The sequence below is a fragment of the Pseudopodoces humilis genome, chromosome 8, assembly GCF_049639895.1.
Source record: "Pseudopodoces humilis isolate 2021_Gansu_Grassland_sample_001 chromosome 8, ASM4963989v1, whole genome shotgun sequence".
NCBI lineage: Eukaryota > Metazoa > Chordata > Aves > Passeriformes > Paridae > Pseudopodoces > Pseudopodoces humilis.
Window position 1 is genome coordinate 13,946,661 of NC_142207.1, and position 18,602 is coordinate 13,965,262.

The 18,602-nt window shown below is 44.2% G+C and overlaps 1 protein-coding gene across 15 annotated transcripts in view; it reads right to left on the reverse strand.

Annotated features, from left to right (window-relative positions):
* Window positions 1-18,239, reverse strand: part of BIN1 (bridging integrator 1) — a 93,416-nt gene extending 75,177 nt beyond the window's left edge. For 6 of the 15 annotated variants that reach the window (XM_088058473.1, XM_088058471.1, XM_088058470.1 and 3 more), the window contains exon 1: window positions 18,063-18,238. In XM_088058473.1, the coding sequence (XP_087914599.1) occupies window positions 18,063-18,146 (84 nt within the window). In that variant the 5' untranslated portion in view covers window positions 18,147-18,238. Of the gene's footprint in view, window positions 1-18,062 lie in introns of all 15 variants that reach the window. The other 9 variants (XM_088058467.1, XM_088058465.1, XM_088058466.1 and 6 more) reach the window with 4 other exon arrangements.
* Between the last annotated feature and the right edge of the window lie 363 nt (window positions 18,240-18,602).

Below are 18,602 nucleotides of genomic sequence, written 5' to 3' on the forward strand. Positions count from 1 at the left end.
GCACTTAGACCCTCTCGTAAACTGTTGGGCCGTTGTTTTCACTGTCACACCACTGAGGGTGGATTTTGGGCTAAAGGACTAGAAAGGCTGGGCTATTTCAGCAGAATGTCTCCTGCTTCTATCTGGAAAACAACAAGCTTCAGACTTGCTAAACTTGTATAAACTTGTATTTCAACACTAAAAATTTCCCACCCATTCCTAAAGAGGGAGAATCATTGCCAAGCCTTTTTATTTTTCAAGATAAGATGCTGAATTCTGGTCTCAGCATTTCAAATTTTTTTTAACTCTTAATTACAGGAAAATAGAGATATTGAGACAAACACATTCAAATTCAGTGGTTTAGGAACCAGTTAATTGACTGAAAACTTTGGCTTTGCTCACTAGGAGTAATTTCCAAACCTCAATATTTACACATTCTATAAGATTTGAAGTTCTCACTGAGATTCAAGTGTTTAAAAAAAAAAAGTGTGAATCTACTGTTCTAAGCCACACAGAGTATGACCCAATATTATGGAGATAAAACTGTAATGGCAAAGCTCCAAACCAACTTTACCACATATCTTTACAGTTCATGTCATTTCTGGGGTAGGTTTTGTTAGCCACTCAGGACAAGCCTTCCAAGAAACAGAGCACTGGGTTTCTGAGACTTCATTATTATCAGATTTTTAAAGAGGTATCATCTAAATTAGTGCAGAATTATTCTTATATCTAAAAAGCTTTTAGAATTATGCAGCTTTTTCAGACAGTTTCTCAGGCTGATGAGAACATTCTGCAATTGTGGTAGCTGCTGTCAGGATGTACTTTGGAAAGAAGTTAAGAGCTTAAAATGACTCTATATTGCCCAAATCACTAATTAAACTTTTGAATGAAAGAATAGCCAATGCACCCAGTAATGTCATTTCCCCAGTAAGAACCAGAGCCCTTTTATTAAATGCAGGCTAGGTTCAAAGAGGCAGCTTCATCTGGATTCTGGTCTGATTGCACAGCTGCCATAGGCAAAGGCTAAAGATGATAAGAGAAAGAAAAAAATAGTACAAGGAAGCCCTAGAATAATAACTAAATAGATATTACTGTGGAACACCACAGATCCTGAGAAAGAAGTCTTAACTTAGAAGAGGCAGAGTTGCCTGTGTTTTGACTAGTCAATGATTAGAAGACACAAAGCTCTGAGGAGTTGTTTGATGTGACAGCTTCAGGTTCTCCAAGAGCAGGAAAACACAGTTGGAGCAGGGGCACCCTTTGTGACATGGAAAAGGAGCTGGGAGCACAGACAGGACCAGGCTCCCAGGGCTCCCCTTGCATCTCTGTGGGGAAAGCCCTCCTCAGGAGCTGAGGAGGGTATCTGAGCCTTAAGCCCTTGGCTGTCTGCCAGGGGCAGAGATGGCTGGGGATTACCATGGGGGATCCAAAGGAAGGTGGGACTGGAAGTAGGAACTTGAATGATGCACAGCTGATGTTATCTAGGCCTTAGGTGCTTAGCTAAGCAGATGAAAGGAAGAAATAAATGCAGAATCAGAGCTGATCATCAGTTTTTTGTGAAGGGGAGGATCCAGCTGCAGCTATTTTTTCCACATGCACCTGCAGCCAAGCGTAAAATGCTTGGACATCTTCCTCTGAAACACACACAGAACCTTCTTCTGTATCAAAAGAAACAAGCACATCACACAACAGCACTGGTACTGCCCCAGTGCAAGCACAAAACACTTTCTTTCTCATCTCTGACTTCAGAGCAGGGACACAAATAAACCAAAGATGCTCACTGAAAGCAGGCACTCTGTCTCTGCCAATCTTCACCAGCACAGACAACACAAACCCAGTACATTTCTGCTACAGAGAGCAGGGCAGTCTTACCCACATGATAGCAGCACTGCCAACAGGAGAACAGGCTACGTGAGAAGGTTCGGCACACATGTGTGTTCAAAGACTTTTTTCCACCACAACATAGAACCACTTCCTCTTCATTATTTGAAGATGTCAGAATGAGACCTCTAGAGAACAAGTAACTTGGCCATAGCTGTAAAAGGAGCATCCCTGCTTATCCTGGCCACAGTTTCAGTGTAACACACTAAAAAATCTGTCTGGGTTGGTACGTGCACATGGGGTTAGAGTAGTGGGGCTACCATGATTACTGGAGAAAATATCCTGTGAATAAAAATATCATCAGAAGGTTACAATAGTCAGAAAACTAAGGGAGGCAGCAGCAGAAGGAAGAAATTAAAGAAGAGTTTGTTGTCTCAACACACACCCTCCTTTCCACATTTTAATCTCCCACCATCCAGAGACTCCTTACAAGTGAGTGCTTTAAGCATGGCACAGGAGTCTGCACATCTTTCAGACCCCAGGTTTCCCATTTTTGCATCTTCCCCAATAGCTTCATCACAGAAAAAAATCTTAGGGATGGGAGGAAGAATGGGAGGGGTCAGGTTAGGGAGGGAACAGGAAGGACTTAGGACTTATGCACAGCCCAGCACTGATAACCAGCCCTACAGTAACAGACCACAGCAAATGAATGATGCTCTCTGCTTGAACAGCCTTCCCTCCAACTCCAACCCTACTGTTTTTTTAAAAAGAAAGGGACATCACTCAAGTCTTTTGATTTTCCATGTGGGAGGGAGCTGATGTTTATGTTACAAAGACATGTCTTAGTGCCACAGATCCACCAACAGCGCAAGGAAGAACAGAGGAGGAAGCTCTAAAGGCAGCAGGCTCCAAACATGACAAATTCACCTCTAAAAACAAGTACTTGTTTCATCTGATGAGGAAAAAAAATGCTTTTCTTTCTGTTCTTCATTCCATGAAACAAGGAATTAGTCATCCCTTAAAAAGGACACCTGGTTCCTCAGCATCAGGAGACTGAAAATGCAGGAATAGTTCATGTTTTTCTGGCCCCTTCAACCCTTGCCCCTACTCATTCTGGCTAAAAATATCCATTGAGGCTTCTGATACTGTTCCATACCTACAGAATGACTGGCTTCGGGCCCACGCCATCCCTGGGCTCGAAGAATGTGCTGCAGGGTTCCTCCCTCAGCAGAGAGGTCAGCTGTCCCTTTCCTTCCCACAGCCCACCACTGAAGGCTGGCAGGCAGACACTGCAGGCTCTCAAGGAGGCCTTTATTCCCAAGGCCTGCCACTCCACTGTCCCATCCTGGTTTTCATTCACAGCTCCTCCATTCATGATGGTGAAACCTTAACTCACCCAGGCAACCAAACTGTGCTGCTGCTCCTTGCTGACTGTGGAGCTCAGCATCAGTGTCCACAGGGCTGTGAGGACAGGCACGGGGGACACTGCACAGGCAGCCTCTGCCAAGGGCAGCAGTGGTGTTGAGAACCTGTTCAAGAGCAGAACTCAGCCCTCACCAACACCTGCTGCAGAAAAACAAGGCAGACTGTCACACTCTAGGGATTTCTTAGGCAATCCCTTTCTTTCCTGTCCTTCTAAAGTAGCACTTTTTTAGATAAAAGCTGGCACTAGTGACACTTCCCCTAAAGAAAAAAGCCTCATTTCCTCCCCTGGAAGCCTCATTCCAGCCCTCATTCTCTCCTGTTCTTCATTACCCCTGGTGCAGTTGGACCCTCTTTTTCTATTCCTCTCCCTAAAACACATTTGTTCATTTTACACAATCAGATCTTCTCCTGTGACAAGGAGAACATTTCCATTCCCTTCCTCAAGCAGCCTGTGCAACTCCCAACACAGTGTGCTGCTCTCAGACACTGAACATCAAAAGGTTTCTGATGGCCAGGTGACTCCTTCACCCCCTTCTGGCACAGGGCCTCCCTCCTCTGTCCACCCCAGAGATGGGCAGCTCCCCAGCAGCCCTGCCCACTCACGGGTGGCAGAGATCTGGCTCTGTGTAGCATCCAAGTGCCCCCCATTTGAGACACTGCCATCCCAGTGTCCCCCCAAGTAGGACTCTGCTCCTTACACCATGGGAGAGGGCTGGAAATAGGAAACAGAGGTTTTAGAGCAATTCCAGTTCAGCTTCCAAGTTTTGTCAGGACAGAAGGATCTTTTATTTTCCTCCTGTTTTATTCCAGGAGACTCTACTGGGTGCCTCAAACATCACTACAACTCACTAGTGACAGTTTTAATGACCCAGCTTCCCACACAAGCATCTTACTGTTCCCTCAAGTTCTTCAGGGCAGATCAGCTCCCTAGAGCTGTTTCTCTGGTTGACTTTTTCCCAAGCAGACTGCACTGTTTTGCTAACAAGTCTGCCAGCTCAAATTCACCTCCTGAGCACCTCTCCTTTCCTTCCTTCCTCAAGTATCTATTAACTCCCATTAATCCACCCTCCTGGATAATCAAAGTAATGCTCTTTAAACACATAACACAGGGCAAATCCACTCTCTTGTCTGCAAGCTGTGTTAGAGGGCATGGTGACCCTGCAGGTAACATGACTGGGAATATTATGCTCCAGAGCCTCCAAATAATCCATTTATGGAGAGGAGTCCCCAGAACAGGACATGACTACTGCAGAAAAGGCACTTTTGCTGAGTCTCCTGGCATACTCAAATACACCTGGCTAGACAGCAACTTACTGCAGTCCTAAATCAAAGTGCTCCCTCCCTTCCTCCAACCACCCTGGATGACATCTCACCTAATTTAAGAGTGACACTGGATGAATAATTTCTGTCTGTGTGAAAGACTATCATCTTGAGAAGAGCTAGAAGCACTATTTTCCCCTCCTTACCTGGTAAGTTGTTATTAGCATCCATACTATACAGAAGTTGCCAAAAAGTCAGTGCATTGGAACACCAAGGACACTGGGACTCTTCCCCATCATAACGATCTGCTTTGCTGACTCCCTGGCAGCACTGACCTTGGAGCAGGAGCTGAAAAGGAGGCTCTGGCACCCATTGCAGGAGAAACCAAACTGGTGCAACATGAACCAGCAGAAACAGAAAGCTGTTATTAGCACCTATCAAACACCTTGAAATTAAGGTGATAAGAAACTGTAACATCATTTAATTCTCTGGTTTGTCCCAGGAAAAGAGCCAGTTAGATTTCATTAATCAGTGCCACTGTATCCTCATCCCTCATTCCCCTTCTGGGCAGCAGGTCTCAGTCAGCTCACCACATGCATGAATAGTCTGGAAGGGGGGCAGGTTTTTCACCCATTCCTGCCAGTCTGAGGAGCTCAGACTCAGTGAATTCAACAACCAAAGATAAAAACAATGGTTTTCATCCCACAGTAAAAATTTATTTTTACTGACACTTAACATTAAAAACAAACCAAAACTAATTAGGTTAGGACACTAGCATTAAGGATGTGGCTTCTTACATAAAAATCACTCAAGTGACTTTCAGAAATGACTGAGATATAGCACTAACCTCTGAAACTGCTCTAACAACAACAAAAAGGCCAGTACAAGTGAAAGACAGGCCCAACAGCACTGCAATAAAAAGCCAGCCTTGGAAATAGGTGAATAGTTTGACCTAAACTGAAATCTATATAGAAGCAAAGATTTCTCTTAAAAGTCTGTATTCACTGTTGTAAGAGAAAATTAATACACCTTCTATATGTCCAATAGCAGCCTTTATAAGGACCACTTTTCTCCAGAAGACAGCCATACTGACAGTTTATGAAAACACAAGAACAGACCTCCAGGATGCAAGAGTTCTTTTCCTCAAAGCAATCTACAGCATGTTTACAGAAAGCTACAAATAAATCTCCGGCTCTCCGGATGTTTTGCAAACACTCTTTGCACGTGGCCAATCAGTTAAGATTAAAGGTTCTTTTATAACCACAGACTCAAACCAAACATCTCCTCTTCCACAGAGGGCACTTAGAAACAAGACAAGCCTCAAGAGGGTAAACTGGCTGGGGCCTCTGGTGTGCATCTAGCACTGACACAAATCCTGACATTACAGGATTTTTTTATATGAAGATTTTAGACCCTTCACTATGTTCAACATTTTAGGATGTTCCTCCCTCCCTCTTCACCCACTGTTTTTGCAGTTTAGCTCCTATCGTCAGTCAGGTCTAAATTAAGTGATGCTACAGCAGGAGTGGAGCTGTGACAGACAGCATGGAAAAGCAGTTCCCTTCCTTCCTGGCAGGATGCTTGGTCCCTGCAGTAACACTGTGCTACGCTCACACACGCAATGCAGTTCAGTGTCTGCCTACCCCAAGGCCATCCAAGCACCTTCAAAAGCAGGCTCCTTCTAAAGGCTCCTCCTACATTAGTTGATTCATTTTGTTATGTTACTCCTCTCTCTCATATCTTTAGGTCATTTTGCATTATGTCTGCCCTGGAGGTATAGCCCAAGCACTGTGTTTGTACTCCAGCACAAATTCAAGGGTTGGTTCTCAGTTAAAACCAACATTATATAACAAACTGAAACAATAATTATTTCTTGCTTTTTTCTTTCTTAAATATATCTATGTTCCCACCCATCCCAAATTATTCAACTGATACGTCATCTTCCCTCCAGGTCTAACTCACTGTGTTATTTAGTGGACTTTTTTTCTCCCTTCTATAAATGCATGAGCTTGCCTTGCTAAAGAAAAGCTTATTAGGAAAAAAAAAAAAAAAAAAGGTTTCATTTATCTTTTCCTTTTCTTTACAGATTTTAGCAGTTAAAAAGAAAGCATAGATATTTCCCTCTTCTACCCTTTACTCTTCACCCTTCCTCCCCCCCAAATTTATCTTTAAGGACATGAAAATGTCCTGATTTTTCACCACCCAAGCTTTTCAGAATAGAAACAAATCCTGGCAAATGTGATTTAAACTTTATTTCCAACTTTTTCCTCACCTATTTTATAGCCTTCGGTCAGGGGTTTCAGAGTGTCAAAATATAAGCTAAAGAGAACATAAAATTAAGAAGCTGGGTGCTAGCTACACATCTAGTTGAGCTGAGCTGGGACAGAGGCCAATGCCCCAGCTCAGGAACCATCCACTGCCCTGTGGATTGCTAGTCTTTTCCCTGCTCCCACACTTTTTGTTGCCCTCTAGTCCCCCAGAACAGAGGAAAAGGTGCAGCTAGAGATGACACATCTCAGTGGTAGAGGTGGTTTAAGAGTGATGTGAAGCAGCTGCCTCAGCAGGAATAGCTGGGTCAGTTTAAACTTCAGTCTGCAAAGAGAAGACTTTATCTAAGGCAGGGGGATGGAGACACAAAGAAAGTGCTCCAGCAGCAGCTGCATAGAGCAGAAGACAGGGCAGCAAAATAACCATTCAGAAGTGGTCACTTCTCCCACCAGAACATACCAATGTCACAAGCAGGCACCTGCATCAAGAAGTGTGGGAGATTAAGAATCTTAAGAGCTTAAGCCAGTTTTCAGACTTTGAATGTTTTAATCTTGACACCTTAAGCAGATGGCCCAATTCCTGAGGTGCTGAAAACACAGCTTCACCAGGAGACACAGGTTCTGTTAGGGTCAGCCTCAGTCTGTCAAGTCTGGGTGCACAAACTGCACATAGGTACCCCTCCACCAACACTCTGCCACATAACTGCCCCAGAGACAGACCACGACCTCTCAGCTCTCAGGTGTGCTGGTGACACCTGGCCATCTTAACCATATGCAGTTGCATGCCTAATTCATAACTTTGGGGGCAATTTTTTTCTACTTTTCTACTTTTTTTCAACTCTTATTCAAAGCAGGTAGCTAAAATGCTAAAATTAGCATTTAAAATTAGGTAGCTAAAATGCAGCTAAAAATGCTGCATTCCTGAGTTCATGCTATTCAACAAAGCAGAAATTGGAGAGAAAATGTATTTATCAATACCCTGAAAATAAAGAAGGAGGAAATTTCAGTCTTGAGAAAGAAGGTAAATTTCCACCCTCCCTTCTGTCTTGCCCCAGCATTAAGCAGACACCAATCAGAGACCAAAAGAAGTGGCACAACTGTGGAGCTAGACAGTAACTACATCATAGCTCTGTAGTTAATAAAGCCAAATGGCATCATTTAATTCAGTTGGCATCAATGTGACATTCCAGGCAACAGGACTTCAACAACATCAACGTCTATTACTTGGGTAGGCATTTAACATAGCTTAATTAAACCCTATCTATAGCCAACAGTAACACTAGCAAGAGGAATAGATAGTATAAATAGTGTTGTTTGTACAAATTCCCCTTCTCAATTCCTCTTCCTCCCCCTCTGCAACACTCATTTTAAATGCTGATACTTTTGCAAGAGGTATTTTTATTTTTACACAGGCCCTGATGCAAAATGAAGCAACCAAATCTGGAAAAAACATAAAAGGCATTTGAGGCCATGACTGAGCTGGAGAAAGAGATAAAGGAGCAGGTGCATGCTAGGAGGGAGAGGGGCCAAAGGGCTCTTATAAGGCAAAACAACGCTAGAGGGGGACTCCAGAAGGGATAGGCTGGACACAGAGCCTTTAAGAGGCCAGTAAAGCTCCTTCAGGGGTTCACAACCACCTTGCTGAACAATGAGAGCTTCTCAAATGCACAAAAGATTTGGAACACGTGGCATGCACAATGGGGCAAAGGAAAGACACAGGCGTTTGGATGAGCTATTGGAATTCCCTATGCTGGAAGGCGATAGCTGCAAGGGATCAGCCATGGGGGATTTAGAACAGTGCCCTCCAGGGCCAGGTTGAATTACAGAATATGGTTTGTCCCATTGAAGTGTGAACATATGGATCAACAGATGATCAGCTCTTGGTTCTTCCCTAGCAGCTTTTGAACAGCTCTTCTCCTTTTCACCCAAGAGGACTGCTTTTCCTTCAGCAGAGCTGAAGGACAAGGAACAGCAAATTAGAGAACCAGGCTTGATAAGGCAAGTCCTCAGCTGTCAATGAGTGTTAAGTCCATCTGCTTTTTTGCCAGAGCACTTGTTAAGAATCTGGGCCACACTGGTTTTGGGGAGGAAAACCACCACAAAGTGCTCCCCAAAGAGCCTCCGCAAACATTAAGGCCTCAGCTGGGGACTTGGGACTGCCAGCTCAGAAGACATTCCAGCTAAAACACTCCAGCTCTAAGTCACCTTCATCCAGTATGACAAAGCAGCTCTTTTAACCAACTATATCCACAGCTTCATGGTAAGGGCATCCAGCCCTGATAACACACACTTCCTCCCTGAATTATTTATGGCCACCAAGGGTCACGGAATAAGGACAGCAAAAGCCTCCAGCTTGGCAAAAAGTTCTAGTCTGGCAACTGACTCTGATATCCATTCACAGAGAAGTCCCAGACCATGAGCAATTGGGTGCAGCACACCATTCCAGAGCTCTGTGATTGATGGATCACGTCACCCCTCTGACCTTCTGACTCCCACCACAGTCAGGTCTCCAAACCCCACCCTCACAGCCCTGCACATAAACTGTTCTTCCTCTCCAAAGAAAGACCATCTCTTTTCCTCTTTCTTCAGCTATTTTGACAAAAATATTACTGTTCAAAAACAGTCCTGCACCTTTGCATACAAAACAATCCATATTAAACTATTGCAAAAATATCTGAAAACCCTTTTAAGTCTTTTGAAATACACTTTTACTGAAACAAACCAGAATTATCTTTATTAACTGAGACTGTCCAATATTTATATTGGAATTGTTTCAGAATAGGGAATGGCCTTTTTTGGCAATACATAATGCAATCACACTGCAGATACTAATAAATAATCATACTGTCTGCATGCATGATGTAGGAAACATTATCAGAGTGAGCACTTGTAATAGCTCAAGTTTATTAACACACAGTTAAGCTTGGCCTTTCACAATGTTTGTCCAGTCTAAACAGACAAAAAAAAAGAAAAATCCCTAGTATCCTTCTCCTGAGGTCGGTTTAATATGCTGAAGAATAGCCATTTAAATCCTCTGCTGAGGAAACTGTACCTTTAGGAGTGTTTCAGTACAGAACCCAAGTGTATTTCTCTGTCTGAATGATTTTACACTCTCCTTGAGCACTGTTCCTCTTACAGAAACTGCCATCTCTCTCAACAGAATTTTTTCAAAACCATATTTTCAAGCAACCTTTGAAATATGCTGTCCCTCAGTACAATAACTCAAACCCCTTTTGTGCCTTGCGTGTCAGACTCAACTCTTGGACCAAGGGTTCACGTTGCACTCACGGTGGGGAAAGAGAGTAGCTCTCCAAGACAACACTTTACTGCCTGAAAATTCCAAATTAATCAGCTGAACATTCAAATTCCAGGAAAGGAATGTCCTGTATTTGTAGAAAACATACTCTTTTTTTCCCCTCAAGGTTTTGCCCATTTTTTCTCCACAATGACTGAAGAAGCAAGAATGGAAATAAGGTTGGTCCTTCCACACTCAAGACTCACAGAGCTGGCGGGATCAAGACTTAAGAAGTTGTAACAACTTACAGGAATAGTTAACTTCACCTACAGTGGTACTGGAGAGCTACAAGACCAGCATATCTGTTAAATAAAAAGATGCAGAGATCTACATTTTCTTCAAATGTCAGTCTTTACTTCTCCTAGGTATAAGTTTACATCTGTTGCTAGCACCGTTCCAAGTAAATCCAATAGGAAGAATTGCTATTTCACTCTGCAAATACCATCCAACTCAGAACTGAGTTGGTTAAGTCACATGTTATTGTTTCTGGCCTGATAAAATGTGCAATCAAGCCAAGTAGTACAAAGGAAAAAAAAAAACAACAAAAAACAAACAAAAGAGTAAACACTTCAGCTGTGTTTTTAAACACTGTCGTTTCCGTACCACTGAAGTTCCCTTTCCATCCCTGCTGGCAAACAAGCATCAGCTCTGTCTAATACAGTTCCAAAGCAGAGCATTAGCAATTGCCCAGTGAAAAATGTTTGTACTTCAGCTGTATCAACCTCTAATCTCCCTCCTGAAGAGTTAACTTTGAAAACAACTGAGAAACTAATGTGGCTTTTAAACCAAGCTTAACAAAAAGTTCTAAACCAATTTAAAATAAACAAACCAAACAGGATCAATGCAGAATCACCAAAAAATAATGAATTTCAGAACAGGTTACCAGCTTTCTGAAACTGCCTGTCAAATCCTTGCAGTGAGAACAGCACTTCTGCATATCAAGAGATTAAATACAGCTCGTGGTTTTCACAGAGGGATTAGTTGCAGTTAAGCGCTGCTTTCCTCCTTACTGGTGAAGTTTGCACTCTCCATCCTGCCTGGCAGCCTATATTAAGAACACACTGCCATCCAGACTTCTCCTTTCTTGTAAAGGATGGGACAACCAGAAAGGCGACACTGTCTGGCTTTAATGACTCCCCCAACAGCACTTCTGTGGAAACGCCGACTTTCAGCAACTTCAACCTCCCAGCCACAGGTCTGAGTAAAGTTCACTCCAACCCAGCCTAAACAATAGAAAATTCAATGTTGCACATGTGTACTAGCAGAGATCTGAGCAAACACAGTACCTATTCCTCATTTCATAAAGCTGCTTCATACTGATTCTGTGAGACGTCTGTCTAGGTCTGTGAATGCCCCAAGCTCTGGCTTCCAAGTTTTCCACAAAATGCAACTGCCTGCTCTGGCAAACCCTTCCTATTCAGGATCTCAAGCTCCCAACATAAAAAAAGGAAAACACCAGGAAAAAAAAAAAAAAAAAAAAAAAAGCAAGAGAGAGAAAAAGGGAGAAAAAAAATAAATTAAACTGTACAACTTCAGCAGGCTGAAGGATTTCTTCTGTTCCTCCAGATCACAAATCTACAAATCTAAAGAGAACTACAAATCTAAAGAGAGGTACTTTCTGAGTAGCAGTTAAGAAACAAAACTATGCAAGCAAGATGGCATGATGAAAATATAACCCAAAACTCATCAGTCCTATTTTCTGCTAATAAATACATTTCAAGTTTTTCTCCAGGAATGCAGGACAGGACCTACCCTGCAGTACTTGCCAGCTTTGTGAAGATCAAGCAGCTTCAGAGGCTAGGAAATTGCCCAGGGAAACCTGAACTGTCTGAGGTCCACCAGTCACTTTGATGCACCTGCTGAAAAGACACCTGACAAGATTTACTCATCCTTGTGCCACTGCCAATAGTTCAGGCAAATCTGCAGAGGTTCCTCTCTCCTGTTCTGACAGTATTAAGCACTCAATTAATACCATATTTAAAAATTATTTTGACTAGTGAGACAATGAAAATTAATTTCTTCCCTCTCCCAACCCCTTCCTGTGAGAGATGTCCCCTTTTAGCTCAGCAGTAGAAATGCCAGAATGGTACGGGTTTACTGGAACTCATGCATTCACTATATCCTACTATTCCCTCAAGAGAAGGCTAAAGTAGAGCCTGAAGTCAGAATGGACCTTGTTGCACTATTCTACCTGCCAGGAGTGCTCCAAGGAGGATTTATTCTTATTTTAATATTTGTTCCCATCTCATTGCTCTGGGGTAGAGAATGCACAGTCTCCTGGTCAACATTAACACAATCACATCCCCCATTAGCAGCTGCTGGTGTGCACACCCAGAATGGGCCAGCCCACACAGGGGGCTGAGCTGTGGCCAGCTCAGGGTGACAGACCTGCCTGCTCTTCTTGGCAAATTGAGACTGGCTTTGTGATCATGTCAGGTTGCCAGCACAGAACTTCTGGGAAGACAGGCTGATCCCTCTGTGTACAGGTAGACAGCCAGGACTGCAAGATGATCCTTCCAAAGCTGCAGAACTCGCACAACAGGCAGCTCAGGTGTCTGGCCACCACCACTACAGAGGGAAAAACAGGCACCCTAATACCTGTAAACCTAAGGGACCCTCTTGTCATTCCAAATGTTTCTAGAACCAGAGCTTTATTATACATTTGATCCCAAGCAAAAGGGTCTTGTGTCTCTGTCTAAAGAGTCATGAACAAAGGGAAACTTGCATTATTCCCAAAGACCCCAGTCCAGGCTAGATGCTGAACATCTCAGGCTGCACCCAGCTCTCCCCAGTGCCTTGGCCAGAGCCTTGTCATTTGCTAATCACGTGCAAAGAGCAACCAGGATGCTGGACAGAAAACAAACATCTGTGCCTGGAAATACAAACCTTGCCTAACAGCATGCAGGATGGAGGGAGAGGCCAGACAAGCTTTGATGCCACCCCCTGAGAGATGAGGTCTGTAACTCTGTATGGCCTAGAGCGTCTTTAAAAGTCCACAGTGAAAAGAGATCTTTAGATCCTGCTTTATAAACCTGATCTCACAAGAACTGCACTGAAGAGGACTGTTTGCAAGACTAGAACTTACAGGAAAGATAAAGTGACAAGGAATAGGGCTGGGCCTTTTCCAATAAGAAAATTCATCCATACATGAGATTCTACCTCATATAAGAAATCTGTTGCCAATAGCCAGACAGAAGGGCACCTTCAGCACTGTAAGTGCCCTGCCAATCAAACCATTCCATGGGCAAGGAGACATGTGGAGCCTGGTTTCCTATTTCACCTCCTCCCTGTACCATGCAGATTATCTGATACCAGTAATACAGTCTGAGCTCATACTGGAATCATCTGAACATTAGGGGCATTAATTCAGATCTTCCTCTCGTATCCAGTGCCTGTTTTCCAGCAACCTTTAAGCATGAAGCACCTTTGAGACTCTACCCGTCCCCTGAGCCCTGCGTTCTTGAGAAAGAAAGCTAACAAAGTAAAAAGCCCCATCTTTGTCATCTGGAGAGTCCCCCAGAAAAAAAATCAAAACATCAATTTTCCTGCCAGATCAGTAGGTGAACAATACTTGTAGCTCTTCAGGCTATTTGTTCTTCACTGACACAACAAGGCAAACTTCCACCAAACCACCCTGCCCTATGCAAAGGCAAGAAAAAACCATAGAACCTTTAAAGAGATAAAAGGAACCCTCCCAAAGGAAAACCAATAAGGAACTTCAGTCAAGACATACTTCTTAATAAGAGAGCTTTCTGCATCTACCATTTTTATAGAAAGGCTCCCTCCCCATCTGCAGAGTTTCTACAGAGCAGGGAGCCTCTGATAGGTGAATCCTGATAATAGCTGTATTTAAATTTGCTTTAAGGTTCTTGGGTACTGCTCCTTAGTGTGGACTCTCTCCTGCTTCAACAGGGCTGAAATTTCATTCCAGGTGTTTCCTCCTGTGATACTCCACCTATTGGAGCTTGACTTAGAAGGAGGAAAAATATCTTATCAGGGCAAACTCAAAATGCAAACCATGCATTCTGCAAACCCTGTTCCACCCAAACCACAATCTGTGAGACCAAGACTACAGCCCAGCCCCCTTGAACGGTGCAGCCAGAAGAGAGCAGAACTTTGCTCTGACAGATGGTTTAAGCAGGAGAACTTCAAACAGATGTGGGCAAACATCTGTGGAATTAACAAAGCCAAGAACAGAGAGCATAAGTGATATTTCACGGCAAGTCAGAGTCCATGACTATAAACGCAGTCTATGACCTAAATGTGACCCCCTAACACAAGGGAGTTTGGATGTCCAAACTAAACTTTACCAGGTCCTGCATGGAAAACAAAGCCTTCTCCTCTGACTGGGAAGGGACATGGAGAGGGAAAAAAGGAGATGTCTTGGTTTGTTGGTACATCAGCAGAAACCCATGACAAAATACAACAGTCTGTTCATGTCACAGAACACAGACTCCTCATTTTGCCCAGCTTTGTAACACAAAGAGAGTGAGAGACCACCACTACCATATAAGAACTTCCCACATTCAATCTAAGTAAAAATAAGTTCATTCCTTTCTACTCCATGCAAAAAAAAAGCTCCCTAGGGGGAAAAAAAAAATTTTAAAAAAATCTTTCTTTCTTTCCTTCTGATGTCAACTTTACAGTTCACCTCCTCAGACAAAGCTATAAATCTGTATGCAGCTTAAATCAACAGTTGGTGCCCATACAGCCAATAACTTCTTTCCACGCTGAACCTCAGCCTAACATGCAGAAGGAAAGCGAAGAGCCTGATCCTGTGACAAGGACCCTCACTGCCAGCCAAGCTACTAAACCCCAACTCATTTGCTCCCTGAGCTCAGCTCCCTACTGAAACCTCACATAGGAGTCACCCTCACACCAGGACTGCATCAAGTCACCAAGAAGCTGTTTGAATTTGTCCAAAGCAGAAGCGTGCATATGCAGATAGACACATCCAGAAACAGGACATTATTAGAGGAAAATGGGAATTGTGGAAATTGGGGAGATTTTTTAAATTTTCACAAGTGTAAAGATAAAAATTGGTCACAAAGCAGAAAAACAAACTTTAACCAAGATGATGGATTACAGACATAAAGAATAAAAAAACTTCATAGCCTCAGTGGAAGAGTTTAAAAGTGCTGCAAATTAGGCTCTCCTCTAAGACACCATGCCATTGGGGGCATTACATTTTTACTCATATTTACGAAGTTTAGAATTATGAAAAGTCCAGAGCTCAACATCTCAGTCTGAAAATCCTTCAGCTAAATTTAGGATGACTAGATCACGATTTCCAGCCTAAATTTCTTAATTAGTTGAAAAAGGTTATATGAGTTAGAAACGGTTGCATGACTTCCTTCTGCAAGGTATGTTCCTACCTGGACAGCAGCATCAACTTGTTTGATACATTTCACTGGACAATTGGCAAATTATTTCCAAGTATTGTACTTGAGGCTACCTCTGAGTAGAGATGGACGTTAAATGTGTGTCCATCCCATTTTAAAAAGCATAGTTGACCATTCCATCATATATTTCCTATGGAATTGCTCAAGTGTCTTCCAAAAATAGCCAACAGTTTTGCTGAAAGGCTCAAAACAAATAACACTTCTGAAGGAGTATCTTACATAGTTTACATAATAGGCATCTCAGAAGGGGAGAAAGGATGTGTACAGCGTTTCAGTGTGAATTCTGCACTGAACAAAAAGACATCATTCTTTGCTTAACACAAGGCTGAAATTCACCATGAAGAAAACTGCTGAGGTCAAAGCCTCAGGGCTTAAGTTGAGAGGGAGATATTCTCAAGGGAATAGCTTTTATCCTTGATTCAAATCAAAATACGATACGGAAAAGGAACAGTCAGCTGGTTTAAGCTTCAAAAAGGAAAAGCTCTACTCTAGCCAAAATATATTCACAAAAATCGAACACATTTTTAAGTTGTTACCAGATCCACATCTGCATACTTCTGTTTACTTTTTTTTTTTAAATTATTTAACACCTGGTCCTTATCTCCTGACACAGAGTTTACCTTTCCTGCTAAACAGAGTATCTCAATTTATAACTAAATACTGCAAGTGTAGAGTGTCATAACCACTGGTGCTTCCACATCACTTCATATTCAGCTGTATCTCTCCTCACGACCTGAAAGTTAACACGGACGTATATTCCTCAGTGAAAGTCTGTCCCTTATGGGTGAAATACTGAATGCTTCACCAAAGAGGAATTGTTACAGACAATCCTGTAGCAGTATGAAGAGGCAAATGAGGTGATGAAGTAAGCAATGCCATTTTTTTTCTTTTTTTCGAGAGCCCAGAGATTAAAGTTATACTGTTTGAATCAGGATAACAACAGGTGAAGGGTCTAGAATTTGTGTTAGCAAGTGCTTTGGGGTTGTTTTCCTTTTCTCCTTAGAGGAAAACAAGCTGTGCTTTTCTCTTCTCAAAGAGACAAACAACTGTTTTTAGATCTTGCAAATACACAGCTAAGTCTCAATTATTATTGTCATTCCCACATCCCCAAACACCACCAGGGCGTGAGCAAGGAAGTGAGCTAGATCAACAGTTGACAGAAATGTGTGGAAAATCCTCCCTAAAAGAACCTGTGTACGTTCGATAAGAGGCAGGGCAGGGCTTGGCAGGACACACTTGGTTCCAAGCTGCTAAATACAATAACTTCATCAGCAGGCCCAGCCTCTACCACCTACCCTAATATTAACTACAAATCTGGTTGCCATCTGGTGGCTAACACAGAATGAAGATAGCATCTGTGATGAATTCAAGGTGGACCAGATTCCCTGTCCTGTCCCCTCTGGAACAACAGTAGAGTAAAGAAAACCACAGATGTGGCCATGCTCACTCTTGTGTACAGAGTGAAGCCAGGACCCTGCTGCTGCAGCTCCATACTGGATCCGGTAGTCATTGGGGTTTTTTCCAAGCAGTCGGACAAGCTGAAGGAAGGGATGCTCCTAGTCTCAGTGAGTGAGCTAAAAGTACTGGATGCAGCATATACAACATGAAATCCAAGTGGTTTGGGCTGCCATTCTGACCCAGCAGCATTTTTGAGCAGTGTCAGAGATTGGTACAAGGCTCAGGCCAGCACTGCATTTAATCCCAACCCTCCTAGATTAAATCTAGCTGCTAAAGATAACTCCCAGGAAACACGAGCAGCAGTGGGCAGATCTGCTCGCCCGCCCTCCCACCAAGATGCACCAGTCCTTATTCAGTCAATGTCATCTCACAGCAAACCACTGAAAACCAAGACGAGCGTGCCTGCAATAAAAGCAGCTGATCAATGTCCCTGCGTAAAACGCCCGATAATCCCTACACGGAGCAGGCATCTGGCATCAGATGCAGCATGCCAGAGAGATGAACAGGAAAAGTATCCATTGCATATTCCTGGCACCTTCTGCTGGCACAGGGGTGGGCGGAGAGCAGCGAAAGGGCTCCCGGCATTCAAAAATCCCCCCCCTCTCTCAGCGGATCGGCACAATCTTTAAAGGCCGTATGGCTTTGGCTGCAGCAGCATTCCAAAGCGAGGAGCTCAAGGTCAGCGCAGCAAGCAGCGACTATCACGCGATGCTGCTGGAAGATAAGGGGCGAGCGTCCATCTCCCTCCCCTCACCATCCTTGAGGTTACGCGTTTAGCGCTTTGGCAAAACACAGAGCCGCTCTGGAAGATGCTGCATAAAGCACAACCGAAATGCCACAACGGGAAGGTCTCCTCCTGTTGAAACAATAAGCATCTGCCGATCCGACACGAGCGTGCAGCGCTCCGTCCTCCCTCCCGCTCCCGGCCGAAGCCGATGCCATGTTTCCGCAGGCGGCCGGTGAGCGCTCCCCGCTCCAACACTCGGCGTTCCCGGGGTGCGAAGGGGCCCTCATTCCGCAGGCAGGGGAGGCAGGTGCCACCCCCCGCAAGCGCCCACTGCGAGACGCATCCCTGCTCCGGGGAGCGCTGTCATCCCCGGTACCCGCGGCCCCCTCCCGGCCCCGCATCCCGGGGATGCCCCCGTTCTCCCCTACCTTCTCCTGCGCCCGGGTCAGCTTCTTCTGGACGTTGCTGGCGATTTTCCCGGCCGTGACCCCCTTGCTGCCCAGCTCGGCCATCTTGCCTCCTCTTTTTAACGGGCTGCGAGCGACGGACCGGCAGGAAGGGGGGGAAAACCCGGCGGGCAGGCGATGGCCCCGGCCGTCACCGCCGCCGCCCGCCCGCCGGCCGCCTTTTAAAGGGATAGCGCTGCCTTACACGGACAAGGATGGGGGCAGGTTTTGGACGGGTTTCCCCCACCCTGCCTGCCTGCCTCCTCCGGGTCCCTGCCGCCGCCTGTCCCAGAGGAAGCCAACAGGGTGGGAAAGTCTGGGAAGCATCGCAAGGGATTAATTTTAGGTGGTGGAATGAGTTTGCGGTCGTCTTTCATCTCGCAGCAAAACGACGCTTTTGAGAAATCTGTACCACTAATCGTTATCTCCGATTGTCCAAATTCATAGGACAGAGGTACTTCTCAAATTACTCCTGGATCTTTGCAAGTACAAAGGGGAAATTTAACTCCTTGAGGGGAGGTA